The sequence below is a fragment of the Parambassis ranga genome, chromosome 18 (assembly GCF_900634625.1).
Source record: "Parambassis ranga chromosome 18, fParRan2.1, whole genome shotgun sequence".
Taxonomy (NCBI): domain Eukaryota; kingdom Metazoa; phylum Chordata; class Actinopteri; family Ambassidae; genus Parambassis; species Parambassis ranga.
Window position 1 is genome coordinate 1,179,074 of NC_041038.1, and position 20,942 is coordinate 1,200,015.

General features: G+C 38.0%; 1 protein-coding gene across 3 annotated transcripts; it reads right to left on the minus strand.

Annotated features, from left to right (window-relative positions):
• Positions 1–634: 634 nt before the first annotated feature.
• On the minus strand, positions 635–11,577 carry acox3 (acyl-CoA oxidase 3, pristanoyl). 3 transcript variants are annotated; one of them, XM_028429672.1, is made up of 19 exons: positions 11,462–11,577; positions 10,802–10,942; positions 9,765–9,862; positions 9,549–9,684; positions 9,191–9,265; positions 8,973–9,062; positions 8,654–8,797; positions 8,312–8,400; positions 6,874–6,970; positions 6,071–6,253; positions 5,832–5,954; positions 5,631–5,751; positions 5,375–5,497; positions 5,112–5,225; positions 4,373–4,488; positions 3,477–3,651; positions 3,327–3,394; positions 3,163–3,249; positions 635–1,850 (listed from the first exon to the last, which is right to left on the minus strand). In XM_028429672.1, the coding sequence occupies exons 2-19, from the start codon at positions 10,919–10,921 to the stop codon at positions 1,731–1,733; spliced, it is 2,079 nt and encodes a 692-aa protein (XP_028285473.1). In that variant the 5' UTR covers positions 10,922–10,942; positions 11,462–11,577; the 3' UTR covers positions 635–1,730. The 3 variants fall into 3 exon arrangements, with proteins under 3 accessions (XP_028285473.1, XP_028285475.1, XP_028285474.1); XM_028429674.1 differs by having other exon boundaries at positions 11,378–11,496; XM_028429673.1 differs by having other exon boundaries at positions 11,382–11,489.
• Positions 11,578–20,942: the final 9,365 nt, after the last annotated feature.

A 20,942-nucleotide genomic window follows, 5' to 3' on the forward strand; every position in this document is an offset into this window, starting at 1 on the left:
CTCCCAGAGCATTCCTCTCATCCCTCATATCCCTTTCCATCTATTAGTACTTTTTTATGACATAAACACATGTTTTAAATTCCTGTCTTTTAATATTTGTCAGAGAAAGTCCCACTGGTTTGTCTTTAACTTGTCTGCCCTTGATTCTGCACAGTCCACTTCTCCGTTCTCAAGCACATAAAAGCTTATATCTGAATGAATGACTGGAAGCTGTCCAGCTAATATTTCTACCATGCTTCAAAGATGGTATGTTAGCTCGGTTTTGAAAGGCATGCAACTCATTTACATGAAGGTTGTTGTTGCACTACATCACCCAGGAACTCCCTGTGTTGAGCTGGGTGGTCAAACAGCATTACAGTTAGACAAAATAAGAGATGGAGACTGATTTCAATCACCAGATCAGATCATATGGCTGAAGGTCGGATAAGCCCTTCAGCCATGTGACTACACCTACAGTACAAATTCCTTAACGATGTTTGTTGTTTGCCTCATCTTGTTAGCAAATACCTTTTCAAGACAAGCAAAAATCATCAGTAAAGGACTTGCTACTGTATTTTGTGTGGCAGAAGATGGTAAAAAATCTGCACTCACTTATGTTAAGATGTCTGAATATGAACTGCTACAAAATAAGATGTATTAGCACAATTATTTATTTGTATATTTATAATTATGTCAAGATACTACCAGGAATATTTATAGGGTCACATTATACAGTACTTTAATTACAATATTACAATGGTTCAGTCACCTGTGAAAGTCATCTAAAATCACTTTTAGGCGCATATTCGCACCTGTGAGAAATTTATATGAGCCCTAATAAAGGATGGATGTGATTTTTTAGACATGAAACATGAGCGAGAAAATATAAGGAATGTGTCCAATGAACAAAATGCTTCTGGCCTCCTCACACAGTTTTACCAGTATTTTACAAGTAACATAACATATATGTTTATCATTTATTTTAAAGAACTGACAGCTCGTAGAACAGACAGACCTACTTTACCAACAGTGACCCTTTGTAAGTCCATTTACATATCAATGTCATGATTATATGAATCAGTGCAAGGAGTCTTTTTCATGCCATTCCCCTTTCAAAAACTGTCAAAAACTGGCAGATTAAAAAACTATTTCTTCAAAGATCATATCATTTACACTTATGAGTGGTGAAATTAAAACTGTTAAGGCACTGATTTTGCAGAGTATTGTCAAAATGTGTCTGGATGGACCTCTTTAGTGTGTGTATGTGTGTGTGTAGGCAGCTGCTGTTCACCAAGGTTTGATATCATTAGTCTTTAGATCGGTCTCTGATTTCTAACTTTGTTTAGACAAAGCTAGAAGTCTTTGGATGTCTGGGGTCTCTGATCCATACAGCCCATATATGTTGGTCTCACAGTTGTTATTCATTTCACTGATGTTTTATAAGGTGGAAATGTTATAAAATAAAGTAGAGCTCAAGGGGTTAAGGGTGTTTCTACATCCATTTATGGTAAACTGTGGCAGTAGAGAATACATGTGTGTATGCACTTCTAATTCCACAGTGAAAGAGACAGATACTGGTGCCTGCCATTTGCAAGACGTGCGACTACTGTATTGAAGCACCTAGGGTGAACCACTTGTTTATTGCATAAACAGCTGCTGCATCATGAGATTTTTTTTGGCAAAAGGCCTCATGCTTCAATTTCCTTACTATTGCATTGCTTAGATCCTCTGTTGATGTCTGCGTCTGCGGTCTAGAGTTTTGGACGCAGGGATCCAACCACAGGTTTGTCTGAGCAAAACTCTTTCCACCAGGAGGGACGTTCCAGCACCTGGCTACCCTGCATCACCGTCGACCACAGGTTCTTATACAGCTGCATGACAGTTAACAAAACAAGGAGTCAGGAGTCAGTCAAGTGCACAAAGTTTACAGCGCTGACCAAAAACTCCTGATATGATGATATGATGACACTGATTACACAGAGCCTAAGCAAAAAAATACCTGGCAGGTGATTTACCACTCACATCTACTAGGACCTGGACCAATCATGTTCCACCTTGCAGCAGTAGGGGGCATTTAAAACGTCCAGTAGTTAAGAGCAAATCTAAACCATATCTGGAACTTTTCACTGTCTACTGTGTCTAGGACTAAAACTTCCACTGTGTTAGTGTTGCAAAGGAGACTTGCTGTGTTTGCTATGCTAAGTTTATGTTAGCATGCTTGTCCTGCCCTAAATTGGATTTACACATGTTTACTTATGACACATTTTCTGGTTGTGGTGTGGGTGGATTTTCTTTCTTGGTTTTAAAGACCTTACTCCCTTCCTAATCTGAGCTGTCATTATGACTTCCCGTCTAAACAGAGACATCAAAGACCTACAATCAAACTTCCGGGTAACACTGCACTGACCACAACAATCATCTCAAACATACCATACACATATTACACACTACTAACAGATGAAGATGTTAAATCTCTTCCTGACTACAGAAAAACAACCTGAGCTGATCTGATAATATCGGTCAGAACCTTGTGTGACTGGAGCTGTTTATTTGTGTGGTTACACTTAATCTCATTTAATAAAGATTCTAGCAAGACTCAACCCAACATGGCCTACTGACTGCATCTTTTAGATGATATTTCTTCTTTATTACTGTTATGCAGTTTTTATTAAAGTTTACAGGAAGGAGGATAAGGGCGGCATGACACAGCACCATGGGTCAGGAGCTGGACTGAGCTGTACGTTTGTGTGTACAGTGTGCTGTCTGGAATTGATGCACAAGTTTACTGTAGCAGATGTCTTCTCATCCAGAAATACACAAACAATGAATCATCACAAGGCATTCTTAGCCTGCAATTCATAATTCCTTACACCTGCTTTCAAGCAGAAAGACTAACAGTATTATATAAATACAGTATTGATTTATATACAAGAACTGAAACGAAATTATTACTAATAATTTGGTCTTAAGTAACTTAAGTAACCTTTTCTAATGAATGTTCGAAAATACAATTCAAGGATCATTCAGCATGGAGCTTGACACTGACACCAAATGATTCCAGGACATCCTGCTTCTTCACTGAGTTTGCCTTCCTGCATTTACTTCTCAAAGCTGTGACCTGACAGATGACAGAATATAGCCTCACACTGACAGTAAACGCAATCTCTTATAGTATCTAATTACCTGTCCATCAGCACAGCCAATAGGTGAGTTGAGGATGAAATCACTAGGAGCAAATACATCCACCAATGCTACTGCATCATCCTTCAGCTGTAGACAGACAAAGACAGTTTAGTGTAAAGAAGATCACAGAAGATGGAATGATATCTGTCTGCTAATTCTAATACCTGAGAGCAGAGAGTGAGGATGGCCATCTGGACCAACTCTGCAGGCTTCCTTCCACTCATGAAATTACCTGGACAGGAACAATGCTGCATTACCAAATCAATATCATTTCAATTTCCCCACATTTGTACAGCATGGAGTAGAATGAACACCTTGATATAGTGTGGCCATGTGGCTGCCGAGGCTCCACAGCCCATACAGGGCACACAGATTGCTTAGTAATGGCCTGAGACTAGCTGGTGTGTCCGGATCAGTGGTCAGCTCATAAAATCTCTGCAGGCAGTTATGCTCGATGTAGGCGATGGCCAGGGACCTGCAGAAGTAAACCTGCATACACAAGGACCATTTACATTCACATGTTCACCTCACCCTCTTACCTCTCCTCTTTTCTCATCAGCCTGATTCATACTAGTGATTCACATCATTAACTGTGAAACTAATACTTTGTCAGAAGTGAAGGCAGGTCAGTAAGTTTTAATTCAATTCACTTCAATTTACAACACACAACCATTGCATTGACTTTAATGTGACTCCACATACACCTTTTTCCTTCAAGCTTAACAAGCTTAAAATCACTAGTACTTCGTCATCTTACAGCATGTGTTACAAACATGCATATTAAAATATTTTTAAGTTACATCCCACCCCAACTCCAGGGCATTCATGTAAAGTCCTACAAGAAGGTTGCTAAGTTAATCACTGCTAATATCAATGCAGCAGCAAGGTTGCCTACTCAGCTCTACAAATATCAATTACTACTTTTTGGCATGATGTGCTTATCCTGCTGAAAGTAGCTTTTACAAGTACTAATAGAAATGAATGGCAGCTGTTTGATGAGCTGTTGTTGTTGTCGCTACTGATTTAAACAAAAATAGCCCGATTGTAACAGCTATATTTATTCAGGGTAATCCAAAAAATTCATTAGACAGAGCCTAAAAACACACAAATTATTTTATATAAATGTTTTCATTAGAGTTTAATCATTCACTCAGTCCAGTGTCAAAAATAATGGATTTGAATTTGATTGTCCAGTATGTGTACGTCTTACTTGGCTGTTGTTACGAGCCTCAAAATCAGCCATCCCCAGGGCTCTCTGCTGCTCCAGCCTCTTCTGACTCTCCTCCAGCAGGAAACACACAAGCCATCTATAGGCTGCCAAAGGCACTGGTATGACAGACAACAACGATTTTCAGCAGGTTGAAATGAATGACAGTACACAGCTAAAAGTAAGGAATGACAGACTTATAAGGACCAATACTTTTTTCAGTGACTACATGAAAGAATTTAATCGGTGCTCAGTAGCTCAACTTTGTTACTACACTCACACATCTAACACACTTTTTTGATCATAGCGGTGCACAAGAGATCAGAGATCACTCCTCACCCGATGGCAATGCTTTCAAATGATGCTGCTCCTATTATATATTAGTATTAGCATGTCACATCCACCCACCTGAAGCATAGCCTAACCAAAGGCTATGCTATACATAGTTCTCAAGATATTAGCAGTCTTTTTATGGCGTTTTTATAGCTAGTGTGACACATCTTTCCTTATACTGTATACTGTAGCTATCGGGCATACTGTATGTGTGTAGTTTTTGCATCAACTGTACCTGGTAACAACACAATCGCAAAAAATCACACAAAAAACTTCCTCACAGATAGTCCAGCTGAATGAAGGATATAGACTTAAATTTGGACTATAAAATTACTGCTAGTTGCAACTATGTTGAAAAAATGTCAAGTTTGGAAAACAACGAGCAGATGAGACTAGCTTGCTGAAATACCTGCAGAGTTCATACACTCGTCCATTGTTGATGCTGTAAATCTGCTTTTGAGGATCTTCTGGTAGTCATCTAGGAAGTCCACAGTGTGTAGGGGAGACTCAATCCGCAAACCATCTGAAACCAGACAACACTATGTGCTACATGTTTCATTCACCACTTGATTCAGGGTGCAGAGTAGGGCTGAAAAGGCTGGATGTTACCTCATATTGTACAATATACTGTACATTTAATGGTAACAGTTCATTAGTGGACAGAGGACTGACCGCGGTGTTTGGCATTGAACAAGCTGAGAAGGTAGTTGCTGGTCTGTTGTAACAACACATTGTTGTCCCCTTCATATGTGCAATTTGGGTCATTGTCATCACGGAGATTACCTAGCCGGTTCACTGAAACAGACACAAGACAAATGCAGTTAGATTCTCTGAACATGTCAGCTTGTCAGTGTTATAGACAAGCATGTTCAGTTTTTACTTGTTCTCCTCCCCACTGCGTGTGTGTGTGGGTATGCATGGTACTAACTGGCCAGGTATCCATGTCCTCCACAGGCCTCCCTGCACTCCTGTATCCCCCTCTGAGCAGTCCATGAGCCCAGTGGTTTACTGGAACAACCTATGGCATGGATCTCTCTGCCCAGGGCTTCCTGATAAACAGTACAGACAAACACAACTGGTACACATGAACAAGTCTACACATAAACACAGATGTTTGATGTTTATTTACCTGTCTGTCACTCTTGTCCCTCATCAACTGTCCAATCTGGAATTCCACAAAGTTCATGAAGATGGATTTGGAAAAGTGTTCCAGAGCATATGCTGCTGCCAGGTACGGGATGAGACGCCATTGCTAGAGCAAGTATGGAGTGAGGGTTAACATGTTAGCAACACTGTCATTATTTTTTTCAGATAAACACAACAGCAATGTGTGTCTTTATTTATCTATTTCATCCATGAAATACTGACCTGCAACTGGTATTCCAACACAGGGATCTCCTCTGAGTCTTTGGGTCCAAACTGTCTCCTGGTGGCTGAGAAGCGAATGGCCACAATCAGAGCCAGCTTCAAGTTGACTAGACTCATCCTGGTGATGGACACCCTGCCACCTGACAGAGCACCCAGAGACGCCCCAAAACGCTTGTTGGGGTCCTGGAGGAGAGGAGAAAAAACATCAGGATGGTAAGATGAAAAACAGAATAGCAGAAAGAATACACAATTGAATAGAGATACATGCATCACTTCCCCTTAGTGTAGGATGATGAAAATAACAGAGCTGCCCAACAACAAAGCGTCCATGTCCATGGCCACAGGTGTTAATCCTCTGCTTCTCCAGATGTTTTATTCAGTATGGAGGCCGTCTTTTTGCAATTTATACCTCTCATGGGTGTTGAAAGAATGTTCCTGGCCAGGCTGTCATTACCAGCTATCTTCTGAACATACCCATGTGAATTTGGCCCCTGAGAGCCTGCAGCAGTAAAAATTCTCTATGGTGTGGAACTGGTAACATTTTAAGACTGCCTACAAAAGAAGTGGTTCCTGTGGAATTTGGGCTCAAATGTCAGGTATTCCAAACCTTCAGGTAGTATTAGGTGACTGTGTCTATAGACTTCATCGAATACAGGTTTCTATCACATCTTCACAAGTGAAGCAGGGAGGTTTTAAAAAAATACAAATCAGATCCGGAAAACTCAAAACCAAATCAATCAGCTAAAAGACAAAGAAATTCAAATGCTGGTAAGAGCCCCTTGCCCCAGGAAACCTGTACTGACCTTGTATGGTGTCATATAGCGACCATCGGGAGTAATGTCTCCTGTCTTATTCAGCAGGTTTTCCCGTGGGATCCTCACATTGTGAAACATTGCAAACCTGTTGAGATACAGAAAAGAGTCAAAGACAAAGGAAACATACAGTATAGCATGTGTAGCACAAAAACAGTAAACAACATTTAATGTATTTAGAATGTTTGACCTGTAGGGCAGCAAGTGAGGACTAATTTTACATCAGTTGTCCAATAGCTGTTATTTAGCTATATCACATTAAAAATAGCTTGTGTTTGTTTAAGGCACCTAATACTAAGAATAACAAAGATAATGAATGCGAATGACAATAAATACTGTTTGTTGACGACATGTATTATTCATTGCACCCCTTTATCTATACACATTGTTATAATTATATTTGTGTATACTGTAGCTGGATAAATTAGACATGAAAAGTTAAAAAGGTGTCAACTCTCAAGTGGAAAACGCAACAAAAACAAAACAAACAAAAATTCACATCTATCACCTATAAATGGAGCTCCATCTTGTGGCTTTTACCAGGTATTAAAAAGCACTGTGACAATAATATTATATATTATATTTAAAAACCTTCTGTACTACAGACTGTGTATACATACTGGACTTTACAATATTGTAATAGGTGTTTTTCCACCACATGGACTACAAGGCAGCCTGTAACATGTCAAATCTGGACCACGACTAGTAGCTTTTCACACACTTTCGCAGAGTTTGTGCCAATGACATTTCTGTCTCTAATCATTTCATCACTGTTTGGAAAATTACAGTTTTTTACTAGCCATTTTAACTCTGTCACAAACAAAGCCTTCACTTTCCCCTTGTACTTTTTGATAAAATTTGTATTGGGCAAAAATAGGTTTTGCCTTGATGTTGTTGCAGTAAGTCTCCAGTTTCTTTTTCTCATCTGCCGTGAGTGTCCATGTGCTAAAGACATCTCTGCCTTTCTCACCGATCCAAAGTAGTAGATAGACTTTTCCTCCTTATTTTTGGAATGCAGCGGTCTGGAGAACATGTTGGTGGGATATAAAGTTATCTTTCTTAAGGTTGTTACGTTCTCCAGGACTGTGTCCAAAATCACTCCCAAATCAATATATATGGCCCTATATAGTGCCTTTGCCATTTTCCAGTGCTGTCTGAATGTGTAGTGAGAAATTATAGACCCCATTTGGGGCCCTACATGTTTCCCACAATGCATCATGAAAAGTAGTGTCCATCCGATGGTCTGGCAGTTTTTGTTGTTGTTTTTTTGTTGTTCTCTTGTTCATCTGTGTGTTTTTTCTCTTGTTTGTTAAAAAAATTAATAAATATAATATTTTTTAAAAAATGATGTCACTCTGTTCTCTGAGCACTGGTTTGTATTTCAATCTAAAATTGGTTCCAACACATCAGACCAAGAACTGTCACCTACCCATTGTCCAGTCCATTTTGACCCAACTTCTTGCCCATGTCTCCAACCAGCACACCAGGAAGGGCCAGTAGGGTCTTAGGGTCCCTCACCTACAGAACAGTAGGTATAGTTTTGTGTGTCATCTGTATCATTTAACCAACATTACTACATTCTAAATATTGGAAGAAAAGCACAGAGCCATTCTGCATGTGTTAGTGAGCACTTTGGTCTATTATAATTGCATAGGTTAATGTTTTTCCAGATTTAACAACTGTTTGTCTATTCTTCCTTTGGTTAATGTGTACAATCTTTAATCAGTGCACCATGTGTTTCTTGGTCAGATGTCAAAGGTTAGAGTCTTACCGGCACAACAAAGGAGTGCAGCCCATGGCACACTTGGTCAGGTGTGTAGAGCTGAGCAAACACCACAGCATGGGTGGCTGTCTTACCCAGATTCCCCACCCAGAACTTGGCAGCCTCAAAGTCTGGAGAGTTGATCACAAACTCCTACAGACAGAATGTACATTTATTGCTCCTCCTAAATCTTTGGAGGACTGAGATGAGTACCAGTGATCCACATGAGCAGTATTTTAGGTACCAGCAGTGGTTCTAAATACAGTGGTTAGCCCACCCATGGGGGTGATTCTTTTAGATTGATAGGAGTGTTGCTCAGTGTGCTGACCTGGGTGGAGGAGTCATACGTGGCTGTGGTCCTCATGGCTCTGGTATTGCTGCCATGGCTCAGCTCAGTCAGTGCAAAGCACCCATATGTCTAAAAACACATGAATTTTTTTTAGATACTGTATTAATGCACACACAAACTTCCTGTAAACATCAACCAGAACATATATGTTCATCCATCTGCTCTTCAGTGAAACAGTGACATGATATATCTCTTACCGTCATGTCTTCAGTACTTTCAACATATTTGTTATGTCTACTGGATCCTGAGTTAGCAACAGTTGCTCCAAACATCTAGAACAGAAGATGATTTTACTGGACTAATATAGTATATATTTGTATTATTATAATAATAAATATATAATATTTCAAGACTAGCAGGCATCACCATGTAGCACCCATTACACAACAATGTATCACCAAGTATTAAAACTAAACAACTACAGTCCATGCTGGTAGCTGTGTTGCTAACATCTGCTAGGTGAGGCTTGTGCCCACAATGAGCCTCACAGGTCATTATAGTGGAGTAAATAGAAAACACAGTATGTCCTTTAAGAGTCATACCACCACTACTAACCCCTTTGTTGAGGAAGAACTTAGCCACCAAGGCCCAGTCATACATGCCCAGACAGTCAGTGAGGACCACAGTCTTCCAAGGGTTGGCCATCACATCTTCTTTTGGCAGGAAGTTGTAGCAAAAGAGCTGCTTCACCCTGTGGAATTACATATGTTGTTTAAGAAGAACAAGAAGTCTGGGTAAATTCATAGCAGCTACTCTAAACTATCCTAATACCTGAGGAATGTTAGCTCTCTCATTCTCTTCAAAGGGATGTCTTCACCAGGCCGCCGGGCGAACACAGGATCATTCTCCAGAGTCTCGAAAACTTGTTGCTGTAGCAGAGAAAAAAACAATACATATTGTGTTAGTTATGTATGTAGATGAGGCATTTAAATGTTGTTGAATGCAAGAAATTACTTTGGTATCAAGATAAAAAGAGCACAATTGAAACTGATCTATCAAAACTTTAGTCAAAATACATGATATTTATATGACATAAATACAGTACGCAACAACAACAGCACACAGTCATTTAGAAAGCTAGGCCCTTTTATGACTTGGTGGTGCCATCTGCCATCTTTTATATTGTGACCTGTCAGCATCTCAACAGCTGACACAAACAGACTTAATGGACTGATAAGAAAGGCCTGCCCTGTCCTCGGGGGCCCCCTCAAGCTTGTAGAGGTGATGGGAAGTGGGAGGATGATGGAACACACAAACGCTGTGTGTGTACATTTAAATTGCACATTCATGGCGGAGCAGTGCTTGGTAGCCTTCCTAGATTAATTTTAAGTAAACATAAAGACTACAAAGACTAGTAGTTTATTTGCCTATTATTACATCGTTTTGACCTACTTTTATGCACTGAAATTAATTACAAACTAAAGTCTGTTGGCTCTGACAGTGTTTTGTATCACATGCATCTGCGCAATATCATAGCCTCTGATTTACAAAAAATCAAGCGATTTTCAAGTTCAGAGCGAGACTGAACATAGGAGCTCAGCTTTGCGGAATGATGTTTGGATGATGGGCGAGGCTTGACATCCAGCGTGGTCTGGATATATCTGAAGGATAGAAAAGAAAAGATACTATACTATACTATACTAACAGCAGAGACTCTTTCCAGTGTGAGGATGAGAGCCTCTAACTCAACATCCCAGTTTTTAGGTTTGTCCACACAGTGCACAGGTCTGTGAGCACTGATGTATAGCACAAACAGCAGTGTGAGAATAGCCACTACTTCAGACAGATAACAGGGAATCTGGTGTTACCTTGAACTGCAGTATTTCTTCTCCATCGATGAAGATAAGCATGTCCTTCCAGTTGAAGGAGGCTTTTTTCCTGTAGTGGTCCAGCGGGCCGCTGGGGAGGTCCGGCATTTCAAAAACCATGTTTTTGTGTTAGGCACTAGACTGTTTTTGGAGAAAACCACATTAGAAAGCCAGGATCAGGAAGCAGAATTAAACAAGGAGGCAAAATTTCAATCTTTGTTTGAGTAACTCTACACACACACACACACTAGCAGCTCAGATGAATGCGCGTGGTGTAATGTGCATTTATCATTCAGTTTAGCAGATAGTCGACCTTCCAGTTTAGTAAATATGACTATATTTGCTTAGAGAAACGGACACTCACTCAGAGTAACCTTTGTAGTTAGGCTGCTACTTTTTCAGAGCAAAGTTCAAGGCTGAGGTGTGTGTGGAACTGTTGTAGCTTCAGCAATCTGTTCTACTGGAAAACCTGCGCATTTCATGTCACCTGTCCCACATGCAATGTTGTTAACTCACTGTGTTTTGTTTACTAATTTGACGACTTTAGTAAATAGCAAGCTACGTGCGTCTACTCACTTACTGTCGTGTGGCTGGAGAAAGGGCACCTCGAGAGGTGTTTAGGTGTAAGTTGACAATTGTAGTTGTGTAGTTGTACTGTACCTTACAGCTCCGACTCCCTAAAAAGACCTCCGCGCTCTTCTTCCTTCGTTTTTTCAATGTGAGCTGTATGCTAGAGGTGAACTAGCGGCTGCATCAATGACACTTCCTGTTTGTGTCCTTCAGAATAAGAGTATCCTCTATTGGCGTGTGCTTTTATTATTAGTAAAAAAGGAGTTCTAAACTACATAAAAGCCAAATGTTTGTGTTGCTGTACTTGTTTTACTGCACATTTTATCATAGTTTTCAGATCTAATTATTTAATGTCATGTTTTATTTATAAACCACTTGTTTCAGTTCTGTATCTGTTTTTTAACATCATTATTTAAGTATTTGTTTGATATTTTTTATGCTGTTTTTGTTTACTTTAGCAGTTCATTTAAAACATTCAAATGAAAGCAGATTGTGTAAATGCTTGGTTTATTTAGTTACTTTCAGTTGGCTCAGATGACATTTGGTATCACATTTAAGCTTGTTACATACATAGTCCACGAGAACAGAGAAATCTGTTCGTGTCCCCAAGGTGGTTGTTGACTTTGCCACATATGAATTGAAAGGTTTTTTTTTTGTTTTTGCAACTGCTGTTTGCTTCCATGGCCCAAAAACCAGTATTATTGGCAGTATTAAAGAGCCCCAAATTCAAGTTTTGCTTAGGGCTCCACAAAGGCTTGGGCCGACCTTGCTTTCATGGAATTTTTTGTAAAGGTTTACTAAAAATTCCATAAAAACAGGTTTTATACACTACTTAATGACAAGGCAACATTTATGTTGGTGCTCCCCCTGCTGCCGTAGAAAAATAATTACACAAACCTGTGACACCATAGGTGTTCTGGACATAATGTCCTCACCACTTTCTGAAACGGCATTTTTTTTAAAAAATAATTTTCTAAAAATATTCTATTGAAACTGTGATTCTTTATTTAAAACAAACACAAACTGGGTCCAGAGAAATACAGCTGGCCACAAACTGACTCTGTCTTATCTTTACTGCTCTGCAGGTATGTTTAATATATGTATATGTTTAATTGTAATAACATAATAAGCTTCTCAAAATATCTCTGCATAATGAAAATGCATTTGTTGAAGACCAAAGCAGCAACCTTTGGGTCTGCATATTGTATTCCTGCTTCCACCAACCTCAGCCCCACCTCTTTGCCTGTATTTGTATTATTAGTGAGTTTAGATCAGAGATTTAGTCAGATGCTGCCAAAATGATGATGGTACCACCATATAGACTCAAAATGACTCAAAAACCTAAGAACAACATAGTTATGTACAGTCTATGTGAAAGCTGAATGATTTTTCATTTATTGCTCTTGCTTATTATATTACTTTAAAGGTAGGGTAGGAGATTTTGAAAACTCAGTGAGAGTCAGCCAGATTTTGAAAGTAAACACACGCCCCGTTCACTCGGAGCTCACCCCGAAGCCACGCCTCCCAACCAGTCTGTGACTTCGGCCATCATGCACATACCTCTCTGGTGCGCACAGAGCAGGAAGAGAGTGACAACCAGCCAATACTCCGCGCAGGTGCGCCTCGTAGGATTGGCTGATGTTTTTAGCATTTTATAGCTTCCACAGATGATTAATATTCTTCGTTTTAAAGTGAAACTGATTAACTAATTGGTTGCTATCAGATTGTAAAGAGAAGTTACACTAATTTAACAAAAAGTGCATCAGAATGAAATCTCCTACCCTACCTTTAATTATGCACCAGTCACACCCATGGGTTTTCTGCAAGATATAAGATTGAACTATTTTCCCAAAAATGATGCAAGTCTACTAACACAACATTTACTTTCACTGCAAAGGTTGTGGTCTTCTGCACTGCACCATGATAAATGTGTTTGAATTAGATAAAGTATAGTGCACAGCAAATGTTTAACAAATACTAACTGGGCTAAGGGTATAAGGCATTTGTGTGTTTCCTCAATCCTCAATCCTCAACACACTACAATTTTGGCACAGAATTGCAATAATGGTATCTGTTTGGACATAGAATCTAATTTACTCAACCTACTGGAAACTGTAGCTGTAACCCGCCTCTCACCCGTAGATAGCTGGGATAGGCTCCAGCACCCCATGGACCCAGGTTCAGATTATGGATGGATGATTCAGTTGGGCTTAAAATATACATTTATGTATACCATAGACTAAAATTGCAGCAATAATAGTGACTAAACTGTGACTAAAAGTGGTCACTAGATTAGATTATTAGAGGACTAAATTAAATTAGAGGACATAAGTCCATCTGTGAAATGCAATTGTTATAAAATAACAATTAAATTTGAATTTAATGGTGTGAATTATATTAAAACTGCTTACAGATAGTTCTTACATCACACTTGTACACTTAGTCATATGGATGTAAATGGTCTGTCGTTCACCTTTGGGATTAGAATAGGACAGGATGTGGGTAAGGCTACAGATGCGGATGTAGCAGGTGTGAGCTCTCTGCACATGTCATGTACTGAATCAGATGGAAACACTTTTTGGCCCCACTCGCCAGTTATTTGCACGGCATCCAATTTCAGCTGTAGAAACAGAGTAATGTCTCACAGTCATCCACTGTGTGTGTTCATATTTACAGTACAATGCAATAGTGTAAATCCCATCATGTATGAGTAGAGGACTCTTGTAACAGTTTTATCTATGACTTCAACTTTATTAATGAGTTTATGAGAATATTTTTCACAAATACTTATTCCACTGTACAACAATCTTAGGGTCTCGCTACAAAAATATTTTCATTATATCATTATAATAGTAATGAAAACTATAATAGGTAAAACAGTAATGGGAAAATGACTGATTCTTTACCACGAAGAAAAAATTCTGCACTCCAAAGTTTTTACATAAAAGTGGTAAAATATCAAAGAACCAGTACTCATGGATGTTGCATAAGAATATATGTGTTACATTGGTACTGTAATTTCACATAACCTATTAAAAGAATAAATCCATGTTTTCTGATAAATAAGACATTTTAGCTTTGGGTCACAGCCAGGCTAGCCCAAAAATCTTTATGCTAAGCTAGGCTAACCACATCCTGAGACCAGACTCCTTAGTGAAAAGAACAGCTCATCATTTTGGAGAAATTCTGTTGCCTTCTTTTAATGACTGAGATGTACTCATAGATATCAACCTCTACATGTCAGAAAGGTCTCTGCATCATAGTGAGGTTACCTACAGAGGTCAACATGGAACCCATGGTACGTAGCTAAAGACACAACATTGGTGTCCAACAACATCTTGTAATTATTCAATTACTCATTTCTAGTGTCTAGATACCATTCAGGTCAACACTCAACCAATTTTTTCAACTGCAGTAAAATAAGATAAATGACTTGTAAACATTCAGCCATGTGGTGTACATACCTGTAAAAAGTATTGTTTTTTAGTGCAACTGTAGAGTTGTTAGAAACCACCTTTATGTTTGTTGTGTTCATTTATTGATACACTAGCACAAAATGTAATAGTTACAGTTAGCTTAATAATGTTGTTGCTGTGATACTGTGTGCAGACGTCTTGGTGTGTTTGATTGGCACATTGCTATGTTGGAAAATGTTGAGATTACAGAGTGTGCTGCTACAGGGAATGGAAGTATCCAAACTGAGAATTTTTTTCATTTTACTCCACATTTAAAGCCTTTATGCTAAGCTAGGCTAATTACAGCTTGGCACCCAGACATGTGATTGATATCGCTCTACTCACATCCTCTCTAAAAGAAAGCACACAAAAAGAATTTCTCAAAATGTTGAAGTATTTCTTCAAGGCACACACAAAAACCTGATATCAGCTGCCAACTAGTAAACAGATGGTTTTTAAGAATTCTTAAATGACTCTTTTAAAAAGAAGAAGAATATCATGAAAGAAAGCACAGGCAAGTGTTTACTTAAAATACAACAAATGTGAATTTTGTTCATGTCTTCCCCCCTTATGGAGGTCCAGTGCATTACTAACCAAATCATGATGAAGCAAAAACTACAAATGAAGCACAGAAAAAAAGATTTAATGTACACAGATAAATATTTGCATCACTGAGTGCATATTAAAATAAAATATGATCTTTGAAGCCTAAACATTTCTGCCATCACACTGACTAGCTTTAACTCTAGCAGTGCATCTTATTTATATTCAGCATGTAACAGCGTTAGTCTTCAAGGTAAATAGTTACTACAGTTGTTAATGTAGTGAAGTAAAAAGGACAGTATTTCCCTCTGAAATGGATAAGGTATCACAAATAGAATTACTCACATAAAATAAAAGAATTTATATTAATTAGTATTCTAAATGGATCAACTAAATGGATAACGAACGCGAACATGCATAAGTCTTCTTTTACACAACCACTTTACCATCTTTTATTCTGTTTGTCTGTTATAAGAGTAAAATATAGTTTTCTTTTCAATGTGTATTGTATACCTCTAATAACCACTTGAGATTTTAAGGAACATTGTCACACTGACATCTCACATGAAACTGCATAATTGTTTCTGAAAATCATGATGTGTGACATGTGTTATTTTTTTTCTCTGATGCTACTTTACAGGAGATGGGAGCTTATCTGTTATTGCCAAAGACAACTAAAGTGCATGCTGCTAACTCAATGGCTTGTACAGCAGTTGATAAAACACACATTACTATAATATTTTAACCCTAGAATATCTTCAGGGATTGCTAAGCACAATGTACTAGCAACTTCTTCATTTTTATACTATACAGTCAACTCATTTTTCAAAGTGCCTTAAGTAACCCAGATACAAATTCTTTGTCATACTCAGCAGCTTGATGATATCACTGATATAACTCTGCTTTGTGTGTTATGGGTCTTTTGAATACAAATTAACTCATCATTTCTGCTGCCTTTTTGTGTGAAATACATAAGCTACTAATCAACATAGTAATGTAGTAGTAGTTCAGCATGAAATTTGGCACTTTCCTCCAGCACACATATTCACATTTAGTGGAAAAATACTGTGCATAAAATATGTGCGCACTATTTACTGTATACACAAACATCCTGATACTTCTTCACCTCAACGCTGAAGATGCTCTCCCTGATTAATGACATATGAGGGTGCTAAAGCCAATAATAAATAATAATATTTTGTTCATATATTTCTTACCATCAAATACAGTTTCTTGGTTGATTATCCAGGTGTTACCAGTGCCAGCTGTATGGTATCTTAACCCTTTATAAATGGTACTTGGTTAGATGCTAGTGTCAGTAACAATACCTAGGAGATGAACCTTTTACAACAACTCTAACCTATACACTATATTTGAAGCAAGAAGCAGATAAATCTAGCTACAGTACGACAACCCTTTTGTAAATGGTATCACAGCAGGGTAAAACCAACCATTTTCCTTATTAACAGCATATAATAGATCTATATGAATATGAAATCATTCTAGAGTCAACAGTACTCCCCCAGGTAAAGGTTCTTCTAGTGGCCTTTGTTTGAATGCTCTTTTGTTATTCATATATGTTGGTGTGTTTTTGATCAAATTCAAAATACTGAAATGTGTCCACCAAACCACAGGTTGTTGGATTGTTCGCAGTCTGCAGGTGCTACCTTCAGATAATCAAGCACTAAAGATTTAGACATTATATGACCTTTGGCTAAAGGGGTTAAATTTTTTTTTTTTTGCAAACATAATTACGTAAAATATTTTTATATTTATGTCATGAGCAATTGGATTGGTAAAAAAAAATCATTTCCATGTCAAAGTAAAATTATTTGAAATGTCAAAATGCTTCCCAGGTAAGAAAATGTGAAATGTTTATTGATGAGATCACAACAATCATTTGAAATGTAAAACAAATGCTTTCCAAAGATGCTCTGGGCCAGATTTCTTTTAAAAAAAAATAAATTGCAGTCATAGAGCACTGCAACTGGATGGATAACAAGAAATGTAATTGTAGACGCTAAGCTTGAAGGATTACATATTAAATCATCAGCTGACCCTCAAGTTCCCAGAATGCCTTGAACAGAGTCAGAATTTCCATGTATCAGACCAAACCTGATTTTTATGAAAAATAATAAAGCTGCATTTGACAGGTGATTCTCTTCATGTTGCTTTGTGTCTGTCCAACACTCTTCATAGTCTTAGTTTGTGAACATTTGTAATGCAAGAACCTCTGAGATACAATCAGATTATGGCTCCTATTTAACAAAAAAAAAAACATATTTTAGAACCAGTGATGTTTTCTTCTAAATCACAAGTTTTTTTATGTCTGAAGTACAATGAAAACCTGGATGATTCTGGTTGTCTGACCTGGATGAATGATCTCATGGCTCCTATTACTGACTTTCTTGGGAACAAGCTCGGAACAATGCTCCCTTGGGCATGACGTATGTGATGCTGATCATGCATCTTATGTGTGATGACTTAAGTGGGGAAAAAGGTTTGATCTGTCTGTGTCAGGCATAATATAGAAACCCACTTTATTCAAGGCATACAGAGAACAATAAATAAATAAATGAAGAATATGAGAGATGCAGATTGGAAAGACAGATTAGAAAAAGAAATGAATAAATGTTCAGGAATCAAGAGACCTGATCCATTTACCAACAGCATATCTCTCTTCTGTTGCTTAAATGGTGCACAATGAATGAACATTAAAAATAGAAAGGATTAAAAACATTATTATTATTAACAGGTGTTCTGAGATAAATCCATAGCTGGCCATGTTTTCTCCTTATCCCAGAATAAAGCTACCACAAGCTTTATGGCCATTCAAGTGTTGAAGTCTCCATTCTAGTGTCTCACTCTGGTAGCTTTTCAAGCTCAATGTACAGTATTTACATATATTTTATATCATGACAAAAGACAACAAAAAAAATTCATGTGATTATTCTTCTAAGCTGATGCAAGTAGCTCTGTTAGGGTTAAGTTTAGGGTTATTTCAACCTGAACGCAGGGTTTGTTAAAGTGTGTGTGTTTGTGTTGTGGGTGGAGAGGAATTGCATGGGTTTCATTTTTATCATTCTAGATATCGTCTTCATACAGAAGTGAGAAGAAGACGTGGGTTAAAATTGTCTGCTTGTTTTCTTGAAATCACACTGTTCTCTCATGGTGTTAAAATTCTCAGCATAACCTAACAAACTCCTCATGAATATTAGAAGTAATGGACACACAAACATCAGGATGTTGATGTCAGAACAGAAGGGCCTGTGATAGGGCAGAAGGTGAACAGGCGGGCTTAGCAGCCAGAGGAACCCTGGGCTGTAAAGACACTAGGTTACCTACTCAATCAACATTCCAGGCTTCACCTGATGTGCTTGGTAGTCACTCACTTTGTATAAAAGAGAGAGCAATGGCCTGAAGACATGGAATTCAGGTATTTGGGGGTCTCAGGTGACAGAGACCTGAAACACCTGCATGGTCTGTGTCTCCAAACATTACCTTAGTGACATGGAAAGTAGAGATTTTGAGTTTTTAATGTAAAGGATAATCCTATAGCCTAGTCTTAATCTAATTATAATGTAGTTTGGGAGGGAGTCGTTCAGGTGGTGATCAACACCCAAATTGTAATTAAGTTTTTTGTCTTCAAGTAAAGAATGAAACATAATAAAACACAATTACTACATTCAAATCATGAAAACACAATTTGGGTTGTGTTGTTCCAAAATCTCTCAATGGATTTATGATTACAAAAAAAACTAATAAATATATGACACTGTCCATTTCTCCTTTTGTTGTTTACTCCTGGCAGCAAATAAAAGGGCATCAGTTTAAACTGTCTTTGGTTAAAGGTTAAAGAACAGTTGACCTCCTTTTCTGCTATGTTCGCTGGAATTTCATGGAATATAGTGACCACTCTAAATGTTAATAAAAAAAATAGGAGCTGTTCCAATAATCAAATGTATATCTTTCTTTAAAAAAAGAATAGGTCCCCACACTTTGAATACTGCATATCCTAGTCAAGATAAAAACCGGTCAAAGCATCAAAGTTCTCTGGAATCCAAAGTGTGTTTCCTAAAACATCATCTTGTGGTAATAAATTGTCATTAAAAGGGAGCACGAGCAACTATAAAGAGTGTAGATGCCCTCAAAGGGGGGAGATAATCAGCAATCAAAAGAACATTTTTGGCCTGCTATGAAACCTTTGTGGCATGTTGTTACTGTCTATATGGCAACAAACATTGACCACTGTTTCCCACACAGACACTTCACTCATGTATTAATGGCCACCACAGCCTATATAATGATCCATTTATGCAATAAATCAATGCAGGATTTAGTGTACATTTCATCTATTGATGATAATTATATTGTGTGTCTGTCTTCTAAAATATCATTTTAGAAAAAATATATTACAAATTGGTCTATGTATTTAACAATTTCATCTTTAGTGGTGGCTATATTGATGATACTTGAGTTGTTTTGGTTTACTGAACCACCCCTATTGGGTAACTCATAAATAACACAGGCAATATGACAAAAAGTTACTAACAACACTACATAACATTGTACACTGTTCCCTATAATGTTGGAATAAATATATTACTTCTTCTCATCAAATGACTGTGATAATATTATTAATTATTGCATGTATAGAAAACAAGAATAAAAAGTGGAATGTGTCTCAAAACAAAATTATTCCAACTCTATGGGCAACAGTTTGTATTTAGTGTGAAATGCACCTTTAATTTTTAAATAATTCTGCTAACAAATAAAGACAGCAGCCTGTATATTTCATTATTCATTTCAGATAGATGGGTGTGCCTCTTTTCACACACACATAAGAACACTTTGTTTTCAGCCACAAGTAGAAGTTAATTGTGAGGGAAACACTGGTGTCCGCTATTGTGCTTATGCAACGGCTAGTGAAACTAGCAGCTCTGTTGAGGCTGTACATTCTCTGTGTGCTAATATCCCCACTCTGACATGCTATTAATTAACCTGCTGTTATGCATCAGAGTCACTTGTTTAGGAAACTGACTGCTGCTGCTTTAAAACTGAACAGATGATTGGCTGCCAGCACATAGAATCATGAGAGAATCCAGTGCCTTGGCAAATGTAAGCTTATTATGATGGCAGTTAACATGACAATGTTTAGTAGTAACATTTGTCAGTTAGCAAAAAATACCACCAAGGTTGATGGGAATGTTTTGCAGTTATTGGTTTGATGAAATATACCTGATGATGGTGTGAGATGAAAAAAAAAAGTGAGAGGATTATCTACATGATTCATCCTGTCCACTGCCTCACAGCTCTTTCCAACAGGAAAACACCAAAAAAGGTCTCCATCTGAGCACTGCACACATGGATAGTCTGTGACAAGGAGCTATTTTGGAAGCATGAGAAGGACCTGTGACACTTGGATCTGTGTTTGATTTTTATGGACAGCTGCCAGCTGGGTAGTCTTGAATTGGCCACAATCCTTTGATCATGTTTGGACTATAAAATATTTGATTTAACATGGCTGAACCATCACTTAACACTGGTCTTATGCACTATTGTTGCAGAGGGAA